Source organism: Malania oleifera, chromosome 7 (genome assembly GCF_029873635.1).
Source record: "Malania oleifera isolate guangnan ecotype guangnan chromosome 7, ASM2987363v1, whole genome shotgun sequence".
Lineage (NCBI taxonomy): Eukaryota > Viridiplantae > Streptophyta > Magnoliopsida > Santalales > Ximeniaceae > Malania > Malania oleifera.
Genome location: NC_080423.1, coordinates 22,977,286 through 23,002,016, shown reverse-complemented (window position 1 = coordinate 23,002,016; position 24,731 = coordinate 22,977,286). Strand labels below are relative to the sequence as shown.

Sequence of the window (24,731 nt, the reverse complement as noted above, 5' to 3'; positions counted from 1 at the left end):
GGCCGAACCTTGTAAGAAATCGGGTGTTTTTCTTTTCTTCCCTAATCACTTTAAATTATTGCAAACATATTAACTGCATGATTGTTTAAATATTTACTGAGAACTTGCTAGAAGTTAGGATATTGTTGAATACTGATTTGAATCAAGAAGATTGATTGAATTGAATATTCAGTTAAAGCTTTGAAATCTAAATTGTTGAGACAAATAATTGATTTTGAAATTTGGTTATGTATTGAAGTATTAGATTTAAATACTGAATTGCTGAGTATCATAACTAAGTTTAATCTTGTGAAATAGACCATTCTATTAAAGCAAAATTACTTAGTACTTAAGATAAATTTCTGAAGCTAATATTGTCTTTGATATATTGAAAAGAAAATATGATCCGGAAGTTTTATCCATTGACGTACTGAAAGTTGAATTGGTAATATCATCTTTACATTACATTAATTGTTGGTTAATATAAGTAAGGTGGTTGATAAGAATTGTGTTGATTGGTTGGATAGTGTGATTGCAATCAACTTAGATTAAAAAAGGGTTATACTAGACTAAAGTTTTGTAAAGAAAATTTTAAAATCCAATTCACCCCCCTCTTGGGAGTACATCTTTACTCTCAAACGAGATTATTTTTGTAATTTGTGTGTATTAAGCAGTTGCAAATGAGCAAAATAGAAGAAATACAATGACATCAAGGATTTCAAAATTATAAAAAATAAAAATAAATAAAGAATACAAGATAGTTCCATACTAATATAAAGGATGAAAAAATCTAATATTGAATGAAAACATGCTATGATCGAGTAGAAATTCTCATTCTTATTTTTATGTAAATTTTTTTTCCACTAAGCAAATAAGGATTGCGGAATTGAACTTACTATGAGTGTGCAATACTAAAGTACCATATCATGATCCAAACATTGGATTGTTAGAATTTTAGTAGGTTCACCATGAAAAAAAATTTGGACCATAACAAGATGAACTCATCAACATGTAAAAGAGAACTTGAATTCTTCCCAGAGAGCCTAATCCTTGGGCAAGAACCTCTTGATGCAAGATCAACTCATTAACATGGAGAAAGAAATTGACAAGAAATGCTTGATAAAAGCTTCATTGCTATTTATTTGTTTTTTTTTTTTTTTTGAAAGAAATGATAGTAAAACAAACTAACAATGGACAATAAAGTTAACCCATTGTTTCATGAAGAAGGTAATGGTTCTTTCCACCATAAACTGATAATAAATGAATCAAAAGCCATTAGTAGAATACTTGACTTCAAGAAAAGTAAGTTAATTGGCATTACAAGGGAGAGCATCTATCACTAAAATTACTAAATATTTGGTCATGTTTAAAACTTGAAAAACATAAGAAAAAAAAAGTGAAGAAATCTACTTTTCTATTTTTGGTTAGGAAAGTGAGAAAGAAAATTAAATATATAAAATATTAATTAAAATTTTGAATTTTACACATTATTAGTATTTGATTGTTCTTAAGTTTTAGTTATATTAATATAAATTTTTATTTCTAATAATATTTAATATGGAAAGAACATATAATGAAAAATGAGTTTCCTTGAATAATTCTTGATCCAAACGGAACGGACCCAAGTAGTTTGTGGCAAACATCTTAATTTCATCCCAGAACTTCAATTTCAAGAAGCATTTTTAGAGTTATTTATGCAAAGCACGTTACAAATTCTCTCACGGCCATTAGAACCTTTTATAAATATAAATATATCACGTTCATTAATGTGGTGAGGAAATTAATATATGTCAAACTAAGTAAGTATGAAAAGGAATATGCAAAGTTACATAAGGGCCACCAACGATTAAAATCCTAGTGACATGAACTAGAATAGAATCTTTTAATTGAAGCAGAAGAGTATAGGTTGTGTTTGAATGCATGAATTTTGAACTTTGAATATGAATTTAGTGAATCTAAACAAAACTCAATAAATTTTTGTATTGTGTAATCAAAATCTATATAAATCCAAATATAAGGTTCAAACTCTAAGCACCCAATATCACCCAAAATAGCAAAATCAACTGTAAACCCTATTTATTTTAATTTAGCATTATGCATTGAACTCTAGACTTTGTTTCAATGTCACCCAATTTGTAACAAGTGTGTCTAGTTATGACAAAAAGCGATCATCTCATTGAGCCCTTATGTCTAACCAATGTATGTTCATGGTGTTTTTTTTTTTATTAATCACAATAAGATCATCACAAGAAAAACACAAGTATTGTGGCATTCCACTCAATAATTTCTAAGAAACAGGGTTCGGAGACAAGGATTTTATTAAGTAATAACAGGGACAATAATGCTTTTGAGAAATGTTCTCCTCTTTTATGGCCACAATGGCAGTTTGGGATGGTTATGCAGGGTTTGGAAGAACATTCATTCCATCAGTTACAGGAGACAATTGTTATTCATTAAATAATATTGAAAATATATGCAAAGTTCAGCAAATAATATGTTACAAAATTGAAATTCAGTTACCAATTTAAAACTACTATTTTCCATTCATAAAGTTTATCCTACAAAATGCCCAAGGGCATGACCATTTACAAACAAGAAGACATAATTTCTCCTTTTAAGTCAATGACCAAGAAAACAATGATTTGATCAGAACGAATGGGAGAAAACCCCAATAGAGACAGAACCATATCTTGGTTACAAAGAAAAAAAAAAGAGAACCACTAATAGGATAACATTTTAAAAGAGTATAAGATCATCCTGGATGAAAATATTTTTTCCCAAAGAAAAATAAGAAATTATGTGAGTTAATCCACATGAGGCTGTTACAAATATTTAACAAGATTCCTCTAGGACTGCAAGCTGACAAGAAAAAGTAAGCCAATAATAGAGATTCTTTTTTTCCATGAGTTGGTAAGAAGTATTTATCTCAGTTTGACACATCACCACGCTTTGTCCTTGAAGAAGAAGAAGAAGAAGATACAAGCTCACTGCAATTCAAACTTTGTGCATAAAAGTTTATCCGATAATCAATAAGTAAAAGATAAAAAAATGACATTTTTTCCCATTCATTAAGTTTCTTCACTTTCAGCAGTTGAAGATTATACGAGACCGACTGGTGATATAAGCTCACTGCAGTTTAGAAGAAGAAGAAGAAGATATAAGCTCACCACAATTCAAACTATGTGCATAAAAGTTTGTCCAATAATCAACAAGTAAAAGAAAAAAAGAATGACATTTTTTTTCCATTCATGAAATTTTTTCACTTTCAGCAGTTAGAGATAATACAAGACCAACTGGCGAATATTGCTGTTAGAAGAGAAGGGAACGGACAAGAACAAGCTCATGTAACTTGCTCAGCTGTTGAATTTGATCCACGGCCACTTGTACCTGCAATGCCGGCCAAATATCTTAGTGTTCTCTCCATAAGGATACACAACTTTTATATTTTGAACCTTAAGACTCCAATTCGCTATTTTCGATCACTAAAACAGAACCCTAACCCTTGAAAATTCACAAGGCAAGTCTGAACATTGTTGTGTTTATGTGACTCTTATACTTGGTGGAGTCCATAAACAAAGGAAGAAAAGCATATGTGTGAAGTTATTGGTGCTGTGCAGCAGGCATTCGTGGACGAGTGGGCCTCATTCATCGACGAATGGAGATACTGAGAGCAGATAAAATTCAGATATTCAGACGTCATCGACGAAAAGGCCTCATTTGTTGATGAATGGACCAGTAATCGTCAACGAATTGACCCTTTTCGTCAACGATTGCTCTCAGGGCTGCGAAAATGATTTCAGATTCTGAATGTGAATGTTAGGACGGTTGGGGATTTGGAGGGAAGCCTCTATGGGGTTATTAAATATGTCTTTCTGGGCATATTGTGATGTAAGAAGATCATTGTAAACCATTGTATTATGTACTTGGTTTTTCCATAGTGAAACCTTTGTCGATTGCACCCCTGGATGTAGACTTTGCTGAACCACGTATATTTTCATGTTGATTCTTGTTGCTTTCAGATATACTGTGTGTGTGAATTATATTTTGATTCTTCATTGTTTGCTGCATTTATATATTCCGCTGTGCAATCTCATACTCTTTTCACAACAAACATCATCCTAGAGAGAGAGAGAGAGGAGAAAAGAAGAAAAGATATTGTTGCAACATTAACAATCAAATTACGCAAAGATGTGCAAAAAAAAAACAAAAAATTAAAAACAAAATAATCTTTAATACTCAGACAGAACCCACTCTCTGACCTCTCTGATCAAACAAGGGCTTTATTTTTGGAACTGAATTTCTAACTCAACTGTAATCTTAACAAGCACAACCTTTAGTCAGAAGAGAAAAATATCCAGTTTCGCAGTTGTATATAATTATACATCAAATTGAAGGTTTTTTTTTGTTTTTTGTTTTTTCGGGTTTGGGAAGCTGTTTCAAGGATTAACATTCAAATTCCATTCTCACGGTCAGAGAACTGGCACCAGAAATTGCGGGATTAGTTTTCCAGAGCAGCTCTCACATGCTGCTCTCAATCTGTATTACATAAAATCCTAGAAATAAATTGGAGTAGCATTTTTAACAAAGCCTTGGGGTGCCCAACCACAATATATTTTTGAAACTATTAGAGCATATAAGGACAAAATTGTATCATTAAGTTCAGGGTGTGAGTAATAATGAAGATCTGCTTCAGTTTACTCTCATGTTTGTCTATGATATTTGATCCATCTCAGTCCCTAAATCTATTGGAGGTTGTAGTCTAAAATTGATAGAACTTGAACAAAAAAATTCATCCATCACTATTCACTAATGCAAAATGTAAGCATTTAATACTTAGGACAAGTGTGAAAATATTTTAGTGGGCAATGATCTAGCAAAAAAAAAACTCAATCAATTAATAGATAACCATAGTTATCTGCATAAAAAAATAAAATAACAATAATAGATAACCATAGTTATATGCATAAAAAAATAAAATAACAATAAGTTCACCATTCAAAAATAAAAAACAAACAAATTCAAATGTAGTGAACCAAAAATATAACCCTAATTAAACCTTTTTAGTTACTACAAAATAGAAATTATGTTTGTAATTATATGCTAAAGCAGGTTATATATTTGTCCTGTACCCTGGTGACTGGAGTCGTCCATTTTCTTAGGTCTAAAGTTTTATTAAAAATATAAGATTCAATGTCAAACTTCCTTGTTTTGTTGTACTTTTTTTCATCAACTGAGTAAGCATGATAAAACAATGAGAAAAGAAACTACAGCACAGAAATCTAAGAAATAGACCAAACATTAGAACTTCCTTGTCAGGCCAATCGGATGCTTTTAACCATTGATATTTTTCATATCTCTGCGGTATATCCATATAACCCTGTTATTAGTTGGTTGATGAACTAGGACTACTTCTTCAATCAAGAATGATGCATATATATATATATATATATATATATATATATATATATATATGTTTTGCTCATTTGCTGTAAATGATTAGAAAAATTATCTAAACAAGGCTGATTTTCATACAAATTTAAATTTAGTTCAAAACAGCATTCTTATTTTGAATATTTCAAACAAATTTCAATAACAATTTACCCAAAATGCCATCTTCACCGCTTCACCTCTTGCAAACAATGGTATCTAAAGCACAAATTGCATGCAACCACTAAAAATGCAATAAAAGCAACATTATATGACTATCCTGGTCCTGCCTTTTCATTTCACTTTAATCACACACTTACACTATTACATTGAGACTCACAAATTCATTGATTGAAATACAACTTCCCAAAAACAGCTAACAATAGCAAACACTAATAATAGTAATCTAGAAAACTGAAGAGTTTCTGGAAAACATAAATTAACTTGAATACTCCTTAATTTGTTTTTCAGCAACTCCAAGCATTGATCTGAAGAATTGAAACTTGTCACAAGGGAGTGCTTTTGTTTGCAGAACTTCAATGCAATTTCTCCATTTGATTCCACTTCACGCAAGAAATGATATTTGATTGCAATATGTTTAGTTCTACCATGCTGGACAGGATTTTTGGCAATTGCTATAGCTGATTTATTATCTGAAAAAACTGCAGTAGATCCCAATTGTTTTTCCCCCATATGTTCAAGTATCCTTCTCAACCAAATGGCTTGGTTTGCACAACCTGCAGCTGCTACATACTCGGCTTCAGCAGTAGATTGTGCCACATTTGCTTTGCTTTCTCGAACTCCTGGAAAACATAGCAGATCCTAGGCTGAAACAATAGCCTGAAGTGCTCCTTAAATCATCACATGAACCTGCCCAATCACTGTCTGTAAATCCCACCAGTTTTGTATTTGATGTTTTCTTATACCAAATACCAAAGCTGATAGTTCCTTGTAGGTACCTCAGAATTTCTTGGCTGTTCCAATATGAATTTGACTAGGACATTACATAAATCTTGAAAGTAAACTAGTGGCATACAGGATATCCGGTCTGGTATTACACAGATACAACAAGCTTCCCACAAGACTTCTATAGATCGATGCATCCACTTTTTTTCCACCATCATCCTTTTTCAATTTCCCATTAGGAATTAATGGAATAGCCACTGATTTGCAACCTGCCATGTTGAATCTTCTTAAAAGATCTTCAGCGTACTTTCTCTGAGAACATAAAATTCCCTCAGCTTCTTGACTCACTTCCATGCCTAGGAAATAATGCATATTTCCTAAGTCACTCATCTCAAAACTTGCCATCATGTCCCTTTTAAATTTTTCAATCATTTCAATGTTACTTCCTGTAAAAACTAGATCATCTGCATAAAGGGATACAATGACTAGATCACCACTGTCTTGAGACTTTATGTACAGTGTAGGCTCACTTTTGCTCCTCCTGAAGCCTTGCTCAGAGAAATATTGATCAATTCTCCCATACCAAGCCCTTGGTGCCTGTTTTAATCCATACAAAGCCTTTTTCAGTTTATAGACTTTGCCTCCTTCCTTTTCAAACCGCTCAGGTCGATCCACAAAGACCTCTTCTTCCAACACCCCATTTAGGAAGGCTGACTTGACATCTAATTGCAAAACTTTCCAACCTTTTTGAGCAGCAAGTGAAACCAAAGCTCTAATGGTGTCCATCCTTTCAACAGGAGCAAAAGTTTCATTGTAATCTATTCCATGTTGCTGCACATACCCCTTAACAACCAACCTTGTTTTATGCTTCAAGATAGAGCCATAAGGATTTAGTTTAGTCTTATAAATCCATTTTACTCCAATAACATCTTTATTTGCAGGTAAAGAAACCAACTCCCAGGTTTCATTTTTCTTAATTATTCTGATTTCTTCTCTCATAGCTTTCTGCCAAACTTCTTCCTTTGAAGCTGCTTCAAAACTGTTTGGTTCAAGCATAGCATAATTACAATGCTCATAGACTTCACTAAGAAGTCTTGTTCTTCTTATTGGTGATTCAGGAGTTGACTCTTCTTCACTGTCATCAGAAAACACTCGTGTAGCTCTAGGACTTTCTGTGTGAGTTTGTTGAGTATTACTTGCTTCAGTTTCAGCTTCTTCTTCTTCTATCTCAGTTAATGGTGAATTGATATCTCGAACTTCTTAAAGGTTCCAAGACTTCATATTTTTCTTGAAGGAAATAAACCCAAATCATTCTAGTAAAATCATCTATGAAAAGAATGAAATACCTGCTGTGATTGCGGGTTGAAGTCCTCATTGGTCCACATACATCAGTATGGACTAGTTGCAGCTTTTCCTTGGCTCTCCAGCTGCTCTCTGATGGAAATGGAAGTTTATGCTGTTTTCCAACCATGCATCCTTCACAGACTGCTGTCTCCTTTTCTAAGAGAGGTAGGTCTGTAATCATTTCCTTGTGATGCATTAATCTCAGTGAATTAGGATAGTAGTGGCTAAATCTTTGATGCCACAATCTGGTTTCATCCACAGTTGCCACCATGGCTTTAGGAAAATTCTATTGAATAGGAAAGTTCCTACTTCTCCCCATTTTTATTTCAGCTAGCTCCATCTTATTCTTCTCATCATAAATTCTGCATAAGTTATTTTCAAAACTTGAGGAGTAAACATTTTCCATCATTTGGCCTACACTCAATAAGTTTTGATCAAGAGATGGAACTAACAGCACATCTTTGATAAACTTAGTACCTTTCTTGGTCGAGAAGGCCACTATCCCTTTGCCTTTAGCTTCAACAAGGTCACCATTTCCCATCTTTACCTTTGTTTTGACAGAAGTATCCAAACTGGATAAAATAGCTTCATCAAATGCCATATAATTGCTACATCCACTGTCTATAAACCAGAGTTTATCTTCTCGGGTGAGTGCTTGACATGCAAAGAATAAGTGCTCATTTTCCTCTTTTTCTTCTGAATAATTTGTTTGCTGATTGTTCTTATATCTGCAATCCTTTTTGATGTGCCGAAATTTTTTACAATTCCAACATTGTGGCTTCCTGGCATGATAACAATTTTTTTCTAAGTGGTTTGTCTTCTTGCAAATACCATAGGGAGGAAATTCACCCATCTTACTATTAGGAATCTACGAGCAATAAACACATGCCAGCAAAATATGAGACACCAGAAATTACGTGGTTCAGTCTAGATTGACCTACGTCCACGGAGCACACCACAATCCACTATGAAATTGGGAGAAAATACAAACTCTCTTCTCAGCTCTCTTTGCACTCTTCGTCATGCTCTTTTCTACACATCTTTTCACTTGCACACACTTCTCTATTTAAAGATGGCTGGAGAAATTACAACAAATGGCATACTAAATTTTAATCAATTTCAGCTTCAATCAATAGCCGCGGACAGCTGCAGATTACAGCTCAACGCGGCTCAGTAGCTCACATGCGACACCAGCTCACACTCGTCTCTAGCTGCAGCTACTCAACAGTCTCCTACTTGGAGACAGAGACGCCTCCTCAACCTATGATAAATGATGTGTTCAAATATGTCTTCAGGCATGAAGACCAACTGAAGTTGAGCACAACTTCAGCTTTTCTGTAGTTAACACCCTTGTTAACAAATCTGCTGGATTCCTGCTACTTTGGATTTTTTCAAGTGTCAACACGCCGTCCTCTAACAGAAATCTGACGAAGTGATAACGAAGTCCAATATGTTTGGTTCTGGAATGAAATGTAGAGTTCTTTGCCAGATGTATTGCACTCTGACTATCACTATGCAAAACATTTCTCTCTTGCTTTATTCCGAGCTCTGTTAACAAACCCTGAAGTCAAATCATCTCTTTACTTGCTTCTGTCACTGTTATGTACTCAGCTTCTGTAGTGGATAGAACAACAATCTTTTGTATCTGTGACATCCAACTAACAGTTGTTGTGCCAACAGTGAATATATACTCGGTGGTGCTTTTGCGATGATCAATTTCACCTGTAAAATCAGCATCTACATACCCTTGAATTTTCAAGTCGCTTTTGGTGAAACATAGACACTTATCAATAGTGCCACATAGATATCTCAAAATCCACTTCACTGCTTCCTAGTGAGTCTTCCCTGGATTTGACATGTACCTGCTGGTAGCTCCCACTTCTTGGCCAAAATATGGTCTAGTACCAACCATAGCATACATGAGACTTCCAACGGCTGAGGCGTATGGTACCTTTGTTATGAAATCTTTTTCTTCATTTGTCTGGGAAGATTGATCCTTGGAGAGACGGAAGTGACCTTCCAATGGTGTATTTACCGTTTTGGCGCTGCTCACGTTAAACCTCTGTAAAACACGGCCAATGTACTTTGATTGAGATAACCGCAACGTTCCTTGTTGCTTATCTCTAGAGATCCGTATCCCAAGAATCTGTTTTGTAGGACCCAAGTCTTTCATGTCAAACTCCTTTGACAATTGCTGCTTCAATTTTCTGATCTCTTCTATATCTGATCCTGCGACTAGCATATTATCAACATATAACAATAGGATAATATAGCTAGTATGATACCTTTTGAAGTAGCAACAATGGTCGGCATTGCACTTCTGAAAATTTTTCCTCTACATACAGCTATCAAACTTCTTGTACCACTACCTAGGAGCTTGTTTGAGACCATACAAGCTCTTCTTCAATCTGCACACAAGATTCTCTTTACCTTTAACTAAGAAACCTTCTAGCTATTGCATATAAATTTCCTCATCAACATCACCGTGAAGAAATGTCATCTTCACATCCAACTGCTCAAGATGTAAGCCTTCTGAGGCAATAATACTCAAGACAGATTTGATGGTTGTCAGCTTCACAATTGGTGCAAAAATTTTAGTGCAGTCAATTCCTTCTTTCTGCTCGAAACCTTTGACTACTAACCAGGCTTTATACCTCTTGGATTCATCATGCTCTTCTTTGATCCTATACACCCATTTGTACCTTCTTACCTTTGGGCAACTTAGCTAGTTCCCATGTTTTGTTGGACGTAAAAGACTTCATCTCGTCTTTCATTGCAAGTTCCCACTTGCTTGAATCTCCTTCCTGACATGCTTCAACATAGCATTCAGGTTCTCCTCCATTTGTAAGAAGTAAATGATTCGCATACCTCCTATTTGGTACATGCTACCATGAAGATCTCCTAAGCTCTGGAGTTGGAGTAGGAGATAGTGGTGCAACAATCTGCTCCACAGGTTCCTATGCTTGAGGATTCTCGATGTTTCGTTGTCGTGTCCCTGCACCTTCTAGGACATCATCCACATCTACATAGGTTGTTTCAAACTTTGTAGGTTCTGTTGTGTGACTATCTTTGTACATTACCTTTTCATCAAAAATCACATCTCTGCTTCTGATCACCTTTCTGTTTTCATCATCCCAAATGCGATACCCATATTCATCTCCATCATAACTGACGAAGGTGCATTTCCGGTATTTTGGATCAAGCTTATTCCTGACATGATCATTGATATGTACATACGCAACACAACCAAAAACTCTTAAATGTGAAAGTCTTACCTCTTTACCGCTCCATACTTCTTCTAGTAGTCTATAGTCCAATGGTATTGATGGACTTCTATTAATCAAGTAAGCTGCTATGTTGACTGCTTTTGCCCAAAAAATCTTTGGTAAGCCTGAATGCATACACATGCTTCTGGCTTTTTCTGTCAACGATTTGTTCATCCGCTCGGCTATGCCGTTGTGCTGAGGTGTACCTGGCACAGTTTTTTCAATCCTGATACCATGCTCATAGTAGAATTTCTTGAATCCGGTGTCATCATACTCACCACCGTTATCGATTCTCAGCTTCTTAATTTTCAAACTAGTTTCATTTTCAAACATTGCTTTCCAAATCTTAAAAGCATCAAAGACATCAGATTTGTATTTCAGGAAGTAAACTCATACCTTCCGAGAATGGTCGTCAATAAATGTCACGAAGTAATGCTTCCCAGTTGTGAATGAAATGGTCGTTGGTCCCCATACATCTGAATGGACTAACTCAAGTCTCTCCTTCTTTGGGGTATTGGTGTTCGTCTGGAAACTGACCCACTTCTGTTTCCCAAGTATGCAATCTTCACTGATTGTAAATCACTTAACTTTCCCTTTGAGTACATCACCCTAAGTTCCTTCTCACTCAGGTGTCCGAGTCGTTGATGCCAAATGTTGCTATCATCATTTCTTGTAGCAACTATAATAGGCGTGTATGCATTAGGAGTTACATAAAGACAAGGTCTTAAATTTCGATTTCAACTCAAATTTCGAAGCTCCAAAAGTACGGAAATTTCGACGGAAATTTCGATTTCGATGTCGATTTCGATTTCGATTTGAAAAAATAACAGAAACTAGTAGTAAAGCATGGAATTCTTTGTGAAACTTTAGAAATGGTTAACAAACATAAAAATATAAGTTTTAAGACTAATATATTACAAATTAAATACATCTATGTTTTGTATGAGGTGGAAAAGTTGTAAAATAGTATGTGTATCAAACATGTTTGTAAGATAATGTACATTAAACATATTCAGTTAATGCAAATGAAATTCATAAATCATTTAAATATTATTTATTATAGAAATATTGATAATTTAGACATGAATGGTTAAATAAAATATTACTATCAGTTTATTTTTTCATATAATTTCAAAAGCACTTGTGATAACCTTTTGTTTCAATAAAATAAATTAAAAGAAAATTTTCACTTCATTCTCGAGGTTTCGACAAATTTCACTAAAATTTCGAGGTTTCGATAAATTTCGTATGATTCGTTGAGATTTCGACGGAAATTATGCAAGATGGAAATCGACTACCATTTCGATTTCGGGGGTGACGGAAATCGAAAATTTCGAAAGTTTTGTGGAAATTTAAGACCATGCATAAAGAGTTCCATTTTTCTTACCTCGTGCAATCGTCAGTACGCCCTTCGAAATCTTCCATTCATTACCAATGAATGTTGTGTTATATCCTTCATCTACCAGTTGATCAACTGAGATCAAGTTCTTCCTCAGATCTGGAATATATCTGACATCTCTCAACTTTCATACTGACCCATTCATCTTGATCTTCATTGTCCCATTGCCGGTTATGCCGCAAGGTTGATCATTGCCAAGGTATACTTTACCGAAGTCACCTGGTGTATACTTCTCTAGGCAATATCTACTGCAAGTGGCATGAAACGAAGCTCCAAAGTCTAACACCCAAGACTCCTTTTTGCTCTCCAAAGAACAGATCAACATATCATCATTTTCTGAAGCAACATTTACTTCTATCTTCGCCTTTGTCTCATATTCTTTCTTCGGACCTTTGCACTAGTTTCTGTAATGACCAGTTTTTCCATAGTTCTAGCATTCTATATTTTTTGTGCCCTGAGAACCTGTGTCCCGAGAACCTCTGGGATTTCTAGATCTGGACTTGGATTTGCCACAATTGTTTAATCGTCCATCTCTGATTCCTCTGCCTCGACTTTCTATGTTCAAGGCTAAATTCGAAATGGAACCATGGTTTGACTACATTCTGATTTTTTCCGTCAAAATCATGCTAACGACCTCATCGTATACTAACTTTGATTTCCCTGTGGAGCTACTAATTGCAGTAACAATACCATTCCAACTTTCAGGCAACTGACTGAGAATCAGTTGGGCACGAATCTCACTATCAAATGTAATCCCAACTGAAGTGAGTTGATCCGAAAACTCGTTGAAACTATTCAAATGCCCGTTAAAACTTTCACCCACAGACATGGTCATAGTAAATAACCTTTTCATAAGATGTACCTTATTAGCGGCTGACGGCTGCTCGTACATGTTAGAAAACGCATCCATTAAAAACTTAGTGGTTGATATGTGCTTGATATCAAATGCCACAGACTTTGACAACGTCATTTTGATAGCTCCGAGAGCTTTTCGGTCAAGTAATTCCCACTCGTCCTCATTCATAGATCTTGGCTTTCCCTTCAATGGTAAGTGCAACTCCTTCTCAAACAAGTAATCTTCAATCTGCATCTTCCAGAAACTGAAATTGTTGCCGTTAAACATCTCAATCTTTGAGCTCTTTTCGTTCGACATGTCGATTCGCTAATTTAGAGATGGAATTAGCTCAAATGAACAGCATGGTTGGATCCGAAACGGTAGAAAACCTTTGAAATGGTTTAAATCTTTCGAAAAAGTGGCTTTGAAATGACTCTAGAAACTTGGTCAAACTTCTAAGTCAAAAAGGGTCAAACTTAACGGAATATTCCTAAACATAACGGAATATACCTACCGTTAGTGACGCCGTTACTAACGTCGTTTGCTAATGTGGCAGGAATGGGGTTCACTGTTGATGTGGCACTGTGGGGCCCACCTGCTAGCAGATTCTGTGGAGCCCAGCTATTGACGTGGCAGATGACGTGGCGTGGGCTCGAGGTGACGTGGTGGCTGACTCGGCCACTGATTGGGCGATGACGCAACTGCTGACTGGGCTGCTTACTCAGCGCCACGTGGCGCTAACGTTGCTGATGTAGTGCGCTGACCCAGCACTGACGTGGACAGGTGACGTGGTGCTGACGTCATGTTGTCTTCAACCTTCCGCTACTTCACCGGGCATCTTTCGGTGCGTGGGTGCACGTGGGATGACCTGCCGACTATCTGCCAACGCGTGAAGGAGCGTGGGAGCATGTGGACACGTCGCCTAGACGTTGACGACGTGTGCAAGAGTGTGCGGTGTCGTCTAGGCTCCTTTCGAGCTTCGGTTTGCACTGTCGGCTTTGTCTTGATGAGAGAAACACAATGGTGCTCTCAAAATGCAATTTCGAGACACTGGATAGGGCTCTGTTTTTCGGTGAATTTCTCCAATCTGACGTTTCTGCTCCGAACTAGGCTCTGATACCACTAGGTAGGAATCTACGAGCAATAAACACAAGCCAGAAAAATAAGAGACACCAGAAATTACGTGGTTCGATCTAGATTGACCTACGTCCATGGAGCACACCACAATCCACTATAAAATAAGGAGAAAATACAAACTCTTTTCTCAGCTCTCTCTGCACTCTTCCTTACGCTTTTTTCTGCACATCTTTTCACTTGCACACACTTCTCTATTTATAGATGGCTGGAGAAATTACAGTAAAAGGCGGATTAAATTGTAATCAATTTCAGCTTCAATCAATAGCCTCAGATAGCTGTGGATTACAGCTCAACGCGGCACCAGCTCCAGCTACTCAACACTTACCTTTCATCTTGCTTTCTTTTTGAACATGATCAGAATTCTTGTAATCCTTTTGAGGCTTCTTTTTGTAATCTTTTACTTTTCTTTTTTTCAGATTCACTTTAGATTGAAATGCATGCTCCAAGGAACCATCATTCCTTCTAGCCGATCTTTGTTCATGGGCTTGGAGAGATCCCATTAATTCAGTAACTGGAAGTGTTTGCAGGTCCTTAGACTCTTCAATGGCTGCTACTATATGATCATACTTCTCGGGTAAGCTAATCAACAATTTTTGAACCATCCTTTGATCAGTCACCTCTTCACCATGAGCACGCATTTGATTGACAATTTCTATTAATCTAGAAAAATACTCTTTTAAATTCTACAGAGTCTTTCATTTTCAAATTTTCAAACTCTCTCCTTAGACTTTGAAGTTTGATGAGTTTTACCTTGGCATTTCCTTGAAATTCTGACTGCAGAATCTCCCATGCTCCCTTTGAAGTATTGGCCCTCATCAATCTTGGAAAGATTGATTTAGAGACTGCCTGCTGTAGGATGAATAAAGCTCTTGCATCCTTGGTGCTTTTTTGCTTGCTTTGAGTTGAATCCGAGACTCCTTCTGCTGGTATTGTCACTCCTTTTTCCACAACATCCCATAGATCTTGAGATAGGAAAAAAAGACTTCATTTTAATGCTCCAATAATCGTAGTTTTCACCACTGAAAATAGGAACTGATATTGTTGCTCCAAAGGTAGCCATTTTCGACCTTCAGTTGAACCTGGTTGCTCTGATACCAATTGTTGGTTTTAAACAAAGAAGCAACCAGAGAAAAACAGAGGAAATTCTTGAGAAACCTCAACCCAAGTGTTCACCGGATTGATTTCATGGTTCTTCCTTTTCATTTCACTTCAATCACATACTTATACTATTACATTGAGACTCAGAAATTCATTGATTGAAATACAACTTCCAAAAAACAGCTAACAATAGCAAACACAAATAATAGAAATCTAGAAAACTGAAGAGTTTCTGGAAAACATAAATTAACTTCAATAAACCCATTTGTTCTAATGAAATTTTGAGGTTAGCATGCATTTTGTTTACCCATCAAGTCATCCTCGTGTTAAAAGCCCTTTCATGCATATTGGTTATTTGAATGTTTAACTTGCGTTTTTTTGCATTTTGATACATATGATATGGCATGAGAAAAATGCTTGTTCCAATGGAAGGTAGTTCCCTAGCATGTATTCGTTGCCTCTCAATTCATGCTTGTGTTAAAAGCCACTCAATTCATATCGTTTATTTGAATGGTTAATGTGGTGCCCTACATTGAGATGTGGATAGTGGCTTTCTTGGGGAATAATACGATTTGATCATGCTAAATATCTCATGGTTAGTGGAATACCTCTCTTGGAATTTGTTGTTACCATAAGCGTGTAGTTACATTAATTATGTGAATACCATCACAAATATTGACGGCGTGTTCAAATTTGATTATGCTTAGGATCACTACCCTTAATGCTAGTTAATATTTACTTACTTATGTATGCATGCATGTTATTAATTTACCCTACTTATATTGCATGTTTGTCGAATACTCCCTTTTCTTTAGGGTCCCTAATGTGTCCTTTGTCATGTCTCCAAGCTTTGTTCAAAGCCCCTCAACTTGCCTAATCATGGGACAACAAGGGAGTCAGCATATGGTGTCCTCTCCCTTTTCAACCCTAGGCAAAGGACAAGTGCTCACCATTAAGCCCTTATGAGTGGAAGGGAGTCAACAATTGTACCACGGGATTGAAGCTACGGGTAAACTTGGAATTCCCTTTCTCAAAAATATCCCTTTAAAAAGAAAATCCATTCAAACTCTCTCCTTGAATGGTCGATGATGAGTTTAGCAGTCTTCAAAACCTTCCCTCATTGTCAAAAAGAAAAATTTTCCTTTTCAAAAATGTCAAATCCTTTTCATAAATGATTGCCTTAGTTAAGGATACAAAATCCAATCAAAGTAATTGAAACATCAAAGATGTGAAAGCCTTCAATCAAAGAGTTGTCTAAATCCCGAGCATTAAAATCTAATTGACATAGGGATTTTCAAATCCTCCATCAAGAGTTGACTCTATTTTTGCATTAAAACCTTGATAAACACTTAGAGATTTTCAAATCCTCCATCATGAGTTGACTCTATCTTTGCATTAAAACCTTGATAATCAATTAGGAATTTTCAAATCTTCCATCAAGGTTTGACTCTATCTTTGCATTAAAACTCTGATAATTAGTTAGGAATTTTCAAAATCCTCAATCATGAGTTGACTCTATCCTTGCATTAAAACTCTGATAATCAATCAGGGATTTTCAAATCCTTAATCAAGAGTTGACTTTATCTTTGTATTAAAACTCTGATAGTTAATTAGGGGTTTTCTAAATTTTCAATTAAGAGTTGATCCTATCTTTGCATTAAAACCTTGATAGTCAATGAGGGATTTTCAAAATCCTCCATAATTTTCAAATCCCGATTGCCAATTAGAGGACTTTGCCAAGTTCATTAATGACTGATTCATTTCCACTCTCCATTAAGGCTTGATGTCAATAAGGAGATTCTCTACTCCATCAACATTGATTTCTCTAATTTCAATCATTAGATTGGGACCACAATTCCCACTTATTTAAAAATCGATAAAAAACTTTATCCAATCCATGATTGAAATATGATGTTTTGATGTTGAGTTTTCCCAAACCTTAATCTCTAAGGAAAGAATCATATCTTTGAATCTAGGGCAATCATTCAAAACATTTTTCATCATCTCTTCTATTTTTTCAAAATTTAGGATATTTTGAGGCCAATTCCTTTTTTCAAACAAGAGTGCGTTAGGGCTTTCAGCTCTATTGTTTGGACTTTTGGACGGTGATACTTCACCAAATGGCCCAAAAGGGGGACTTGCTTTCTTTTCCTTCTTTTATTCTTAGTTAGGACACACATGCATAGCGGTAACCGTTCTTGGAACTGGTGTTAGTAGGGTGTTGGTGGACTGATCCTCCTTAGAATGATTATTCCACCACCTTCCCTATGTATAAATGTACTCCTGAACCCGTTTTCTCTCTATTGTAGACCTTTCTGGGGTTTTTCCTTTGTTTTCCCTAAATAAAAATAATAATAAATGGGGTGACTCTGCATTTTTAATCTTTATAACTCAAGTCTTATCCACCCCTGATTTAATTATTTTGTTTGGGAGATCGCCATGCAAACAATTTTCCTTTAGTCGGCACATCCCTTGGACCATAATCCTGTGTCGACAATTACTAATACAAAAATATAAGGACTGAAAGCATATTTCTTGATGTACACAATTGGAATTTCTCTAAACTCTCTGCTTATAGTCCTAACACTAGTCATTATTCATATCCTATAAACTCCTGTTTTTTCTAGAAGCCACCTTAGAACTTCCCTAAGTACCCTAGGGTAGGCTTTTCTATATGTTTAATAAAAACTATGTGCAAGTCTCTTAAGTCCCTCGTCTTTTTTCATTAATCTTTTAATAGATGTATAGCTTCTATAGCTAATCTCCCGAGCATAAAACCAAGCAGATTTCCTAAAACCTAGTTTCTAACTTCTAACCTTAACCTCTACACAATTACCCTTGCTCAAAGTTTCATTGTATGACTTATAAGTTTTATTCCATTATTAAAATTTTGATTATCTCCTTTATTTTTGTCTACGGCTATTAAAGCTCTTTTCCTAAATTTTGGCATTTTCTTAGATCTTATATTTGTGTTAAATAAATTAGTTAACCATATGATTCCATTATCACCTAGACACTTCCAAACTTCAATTGAATGTTCTTTGGGCCTAAAGCTTTTCCATTTTCAATTTTATTTAATGCAAACTTAACTTTATTGACTCCAAGTAAGTAACTGTATTTTAAAATAATAAATAAAACAAGACCCGTTTCAAGCTCTAAACATAGGAAACTCACTATTGACGAGTAAATTTTTATGTGAAGCTGAATAGACTCCAAAGAATGTTTTGGGCAATGAGTGGTGATTTACTTCAAAGTATGCAACTTGCCTTGGACATTATTAAGAAATCTCATCATAAATGAAAAAAGGACACATACTTCCCTGTCATAAATAGCAATACCTGAAGCTAAACTTCCAAATTTATTTTGAAGTGGCACTTGACATGATTAGTAAAAGGCAAAGAATGATATCATTGGACTAATTTGAAGTGCAACACATCAAAAGAAAGGCCTGAACTTCCTTAAGGCTTTGTCTTTACTCTGTGTGCATAAAATTGAATTAACCACCAAGTTGGAGTCAATTATTTATTAATGGACCTTGAATCCAAAAACGCAATTCCTGGATGTAACCAAGATTTTTGAATCCCACACAACTGAATATAAAACTAATTTGTGGCAACTAAAGGCAACCAACTTTGTTTGTGAATTGAGGTAACTATGTTTATTTATTGTTATCTACAACCAGAACTATCTCTGTGCATTTGATGATTGCCCGACATACACCATAAGGACATTGCAGTGATCAGAAGAAAATTTTCAATTGCTTGACTTAGCATCTTATGGCATTTTTTTTATGAAAATCAAACACTCAAGGTGCTATTGCAAGCCAAATAATGTGATGTCAGAGTGGGCCAGAAATTAACCTCAAAAAATGCCCCATAAATTGATTTTTTTCCTCTGGACAGAAGCCTCCTAAGTTGATGTTTATGCAAAATATATATATATATATATACATATATATATATATATATATTAACTCTAAACCAATATCTGAATTGCCAAATCCAACAATGCCAACATGTAACATTTGAAAGCTATGTACTGAAAAGAGAACCTTACCAGCAACAAGAAAGGCGAGACAATACAACCATTTTCAGTATCCTGTAACATGAAGTCACATATATGTCATCATTGAATTAAGAAAAAGAAATCTCAAATATACATGCCCATACGTACATTTTATGGTGAGGATTCAGAGCACAATCCAAACTGCTTTCACAAAAGTACTGATAAACTCCAGAGTTAAAACTCACAATCATCTATTTGAGAGAAGTGAAACCATCTCAACTCACAAACATCTATTTGAGAGAAGTGAAACCATCTCCACATTAGGTTGGAACCAAAATAAGAAAAGAAATGAAAAATAAAAGGATATGGACTTGTAGGGAGGATTTTATAAATTTATATGGAAGACACTTCCAATACTGACCTGGACAAAAAACTTCAGACATTCAGAAGACCTGCCAATGGAGTGATAAAGCTGACCTAGGCAACACAGAGTAGAACATATGCAAAGTCAGATATTTCATTGGGCGTGTCAAAGGAAGTTACATTCCTTCTTCTTCTTTTTTTTCTTTTTTTTTCCCCTCCAAGGTTTCAAACATGACCTGAAAGTGAAAGGTGACCCAATTGTCTATTGTTTTAAGTATTAATATTTTTTTTAAAAATTGCCAAGGGGCCGCAACATTTGTACACAAGATGAACTCAAAATGCATCACCACAAACAAAAGAAACAAAAATTACTGTCTACAATTCAGAACATCAAGAAACTCAAAAAAATACCCAACAGAAGAAAAAAGAGAAGGTGAATGGACATACAAAGGAGCAAAGCTTGCAAAAAGTTCATTTTCAGCTTATCCAAAAAGTTCATTTTCAGCTTATCCCAATAAGTCTACTTCTGGCTTGAGATGTGACTGTTACATTTAAACCAAAGGAAACACATCAAACGCAGATGGACCGATTGGTAAACCATAGAAGGACAGCACACTAAACCATCTTACACTTTGCATGTCCAAAATTTCCACATAAAATCTCAAAAAGACCCAAAACTGTCTTCAGCATTTACCAAAGAGAGAACACTTCCTTCCACATTCTCACAACCACAGAACAGTGAACCAACAGAGGCTCTGCTGTTTTATCATCATTCTTGCACAAGTAACACCAACTGACAACATACAATCTCGTTCCCAAGTTAGCCACACAGCCTAAGTTAATGTGTAAGAGAAGCTGTCCAAGAGAAAAAGCAATTTTTGAAGGAACCCAATAATTGACAAATAGACTTCCAAGGGAAATCTACTATCTCATTATTGAACAACTGCAAATAAGAGCCAACATCATTAAAGACCCCATTCTTACTAGAATCCAACAAATCACAACCTATCCATTCCTACAACTCAAGAAATTATAATTAGTTAAGCCAATTTATGTCTTTTGCAGTCAGAATTTCCCAAACCATTCATAGAGAGAGAGAGAGAGAGAGACTTACAAACTGCAGAGGGCTGACAGAAAGAGCTTCCTAGGACCAAGAAAAAAGAGCTTGTCTATAATGTCTTGACACGGGAGTTTCATCATTGCATTTTCAGAGTGCATGATAAGTAGACGAAAACCCCTCTCCTCTCTGGTCCTGCTTGCAATTGCTTACGAACAAAATGCCAAATTGAGTTCTTTTCATCTTACTTACCAACAAACTTGAGGCCTCACCTGCAGGTGGACAAGAAATCTAGATTCTCAGAATGAGAGTTCAAGCTTGTTATCCAAAATCTTGGCTCCTATTGCCAACAGCCAACATTTTTTTCTGCATCAAAATCTCTCCATAGCTATCCAACTGCATCCAGTGTCTTTCTTTAACCCAAAAACACCTAATTTTTCTCTTATTGCACATTTTCCTTCCCACAATCCTCTGTCAGCATACATATTTGCCAACGACACATATGGTCCATGCCTCCCTGGCTGTAACTCCATGATCTTCCTAGCTGACTTTTCTCCAAGTGCTATCTCTCCATGTAGCCCACAAGCACTAAGCAATGCTTCCCAAACCAATACATTTGACTCAAGCCCCATCACTTCAATAAATCTCTCTGCCTCATTTAATCTACCAGCACGACCCAACATATCAACAACACAAGAAAAATGTTCCACTCTTGGCTTTACACTATAAACGTCAACCATCATCCTAAATACTAGAACCCCTTCATCAACAAGGCCACCATGGCTACATGCAGAAAGGCACCCAAGAAACATAACTTCGTTAGGCTTCAATCCTTCACTAGTCGATTCTTCAAGAATTTCAAGAGCCTCTCTTCCCTTACCATGCAGTCCAAAACCTGTGATCATTGTCGCACAGGAGACAACATCATGTTTTCCCATTTTTATGAACACCATGTGAGCATCACCTAAGCTGCCACACTTGGAATACATATCCATAAGAGCATTGTTGACTAATACATTCAAACCATACCATGATTTTACAATCCTCGCATGAATTTGCCTCCCCTGCTCAAGGTTTGCCAGGTTACTGTGCACCTGAAGAATACTAGCAAAACTAAAATCATTTTCTTTCACACCTAACCTAAGCATGCCCTTGTAAAGCTCAAGTGCTTCCCGGTTCAGCCCTTTTTGTGTGAACCCACCAATCATTGCAGTCCACGAGATAATGTTAGGTGCTAAAATCTCCCTGAAGATTTTCATGGCGGATTTCATTTCTTTCCTACATTTTGAATACATGGTTATGAGGGAATTACAAATGGGTGTTTCTTGCGCCACACCAAATTTTATTGCACAACCATGGAGCTGCATCCCACGGTTCAAATCATTTGGTTCTGAACATGTCTTCAAAATGCAGGTCAGAGTGAATGCATCAAATCCCATGTTCTCTTGCAGCATCAGAAAGAATATTCTCAAGGCATGTTCTTTACTATTGTTACGTGCACAACCATCAATCATAATATTGCATGAAACCAAATCCAATTCAGCTATGTCACCAAATGCTTTAATAGCTTCTTCTAGCCTTATATGCTTTGCATAGCCCTCCACCAAGGAACTCCCTACAAACTCATTAGAACTCAATCCATATCGAACGGCTTGAGCATGAAATGCCTCTCTCAAATGTGAAGCTGTCAACAAATCCCCAGCACCAATTATGACAGCTAGCGTGATGTGATTAGGAACAGCTTGCTCCTTCTTCATGTTAGAGTAAAGATGCATCGCTTCAAGGACATGGTTGTTCCTAACACAAGCTGAAACCATTGTATTATAAGAAACAACATTTCTACTAGGCATTTTGTCAAACACGCGACAGGCATACTGAAATTGCCCACTTCTGCAACACAAACTCAGTAGCTTATTCCATGAGGATATGAATACATTACTGCCAAGTTTTATGAGACGACCATGGACCAATAAACCCATCCGGAAATCCTCAGCACCAACACACTCCTGTGGAACATTACTGAAAAACTCGGTGAAATTGTTGTGTTTATATTCGAGATTTTCAAATGGGTGTCTCTGAATTGGTTTGGCCAAGTTGTAAACAGTTCTGAAACTCTGCAACAAATAAGGATCACAGGGATGGTACCAGCAAACTGCTGATCTGCAGAGCCAGAGCCTAGCAAAAGCCTTGTGCATTGCAGCCTATGTTAAAATGAACGGTTTGATACGATCTGTAGTTGCATGGATACTGCAGAAATAGAACATTTAAAGTCATTTTACGTCATTGTTTGCATGACATGGTATTTCGAGAACAGAGCTGATCGGGATTCGATCTCGGTGCAACAAAAATAACGTAATGTACGCGAGAAAAAAAAAAAGAAGTTCGAGTGATAATAAAAATCCACAAGATTTTTCTAAAATTGTTCACATGATACAAATTTATCTCTCTCTCTTTCCCTTTTATTTTGGTTTGAATATACAAAACAATGGCATTACATTGCACGCAGGAAATGGAGAAAAAAGAACGAACAGAAGAAGAAAGAAAAGTATCCGACAATTTGAGCAACTGCAAGCACGGCTTTTCGCAGAAACTGAACTACTGTCGTTAAAATAGCCTTTCAAAATAAATTTGTGCTGCTACAGGGATTAGCAACCACCATTTTCACAATGGAGCGAGGGAAAGTCAGCAAATACTCCTCTCATCTAAGAATGGTTTTAATGGATGTTTGGTTGTAGATAATAAATTTTATTTTTTATTTTAATTTTTTAAAAATTACATAAAAAAAAATAACTAGCGTTACAATATTTGTATGAAATAAATAAATAACAGTAAGATTGTAAACTAACTAATTCATTTGTTTAATCTTGTTTATTATTGTATAAATAAGCAATTTTCAAGCTTAATTTTGCAACTCATTTAATAAAGGAGTTGAGTCTAAACATGATTGGACTCGACTTATTTCAACTCGTGAATAGTTCGTTTTATAGTTCGGTCTATGGTCGTTTAATAAGCTTGAATTAGAATCATTATGAACTAGTTTAATAAGGCCGAGTTAGACTTGATATACTACTATAGTCAACCTAAAAGTAAGGATTGTTTGTGTATAAGATTATTTAGTTCAAACTGTATAACCTGAATTTAGCGCTAAGCCTAATGTTCAAGGTTAATAGTTTAACTTGGTAGAGCGAAAAAAGTTCTAAAAGAGTATTTTTTCGTCTTTTAGTCTAACAAAAAAACCTTTTGTCTCTCATAATGAATCAAATCATTCATTTATATAATGAACAAGTTTGAGCAAAGTATATTGAAGTTTGGTTTGAAATTAGTTTGAACTTAATTTTAGTAAAAAATTTTAAGAACATGCTTGAGTATGGCAAAGTTCGGCTTGACTTGACTCATTTGCAACCCTAAACAACGATAAATAGTTCTAACACTATTTGTTCGTGGGAACAATATTATTTTTCATCTCTAATTTTTTAAATAATTACAAAAATGTCACCTTAATTTTCAATTTTCTAAATTTATATAGAAAAGTTGAAAAATATTTTTTCATTATTATTCTAGATTTCTAACTCTGACTTTATATCGAAAGTATTATATACACACGGTGATGATGAACCAAGTTGGATCAAAATTCCAAGTGATTTGTTAATTCATACTAATGAAGATCCAATTTATGCAATGACATATAATACATTGCCCCATCAATATAATAATAATTTATATTTAAAGGATGGAGTAATCATCACTCCAATAAATGAAATAGTAGACCTTATAAATACTTACCCTAATTCTAGGTGAGGAAAACAAACTATTTAACTTTCAACTTCATAAGTCAAGCATCAGGGAAAATTTTAATGGCACTCTAGGTCATGAAATAATTTTAAAAGTTAACGCCCCCATAATGTTATTGAGAAA

General features: G+C 35.6%; 1 protein-coding gene across 2 annotated transcripts; it reads right to left on the bottom strand.

Annotated features, from left to right (window-relative positions):
• Nucleotides 1-2,739: 2,739 nt before the first annotated feature.
• Nucleotides 2,740-23,516, bottom strand: LOC131159620 (putative pentatricopeptide repeat-containing protein At3g15130). 2 transcript variants are annotated; one of them, XM_058114658.1, is made up of 7 exons: nt 23,371-23,516; nt 20,874-23,063; nt 19,818-19,873; nt 19,565-19,686; nt 19,448-19,489; nt 3,265-3,366; nt 2,740-3,108 (listed from the first exon to the last, which is right to left on the bottom strand). In XM_058114658.1, exon 2 carries the CDS (start codon nt 23,009-23,011, stop codon nt 21,188-21,190), a length of 1,824 nt encoding a protein of 607 aa, XP_057970641.1. In that variant the 5' UTR covers nt 23,012-23,063; nt 23,371-23,516; the 3' UTR covers nt 2,740-3,108; nt 3,265-3,366; nt 19,448-19,489; nt 19,565-19,686; nt 19,818-19,873; nt 20,874-21,187. The 2 variants fall into 2 exon arrangements, with proteins under 2 accessions (XP_057970641.1, XP_057970640.1); XM_058114657.1 differs by having other exon boundaries at nt 3,310-3,366; nt 20,874-23,497.
• Nucleotides 23,517-24,731: the final 1,215 nt, after the last annotated feature.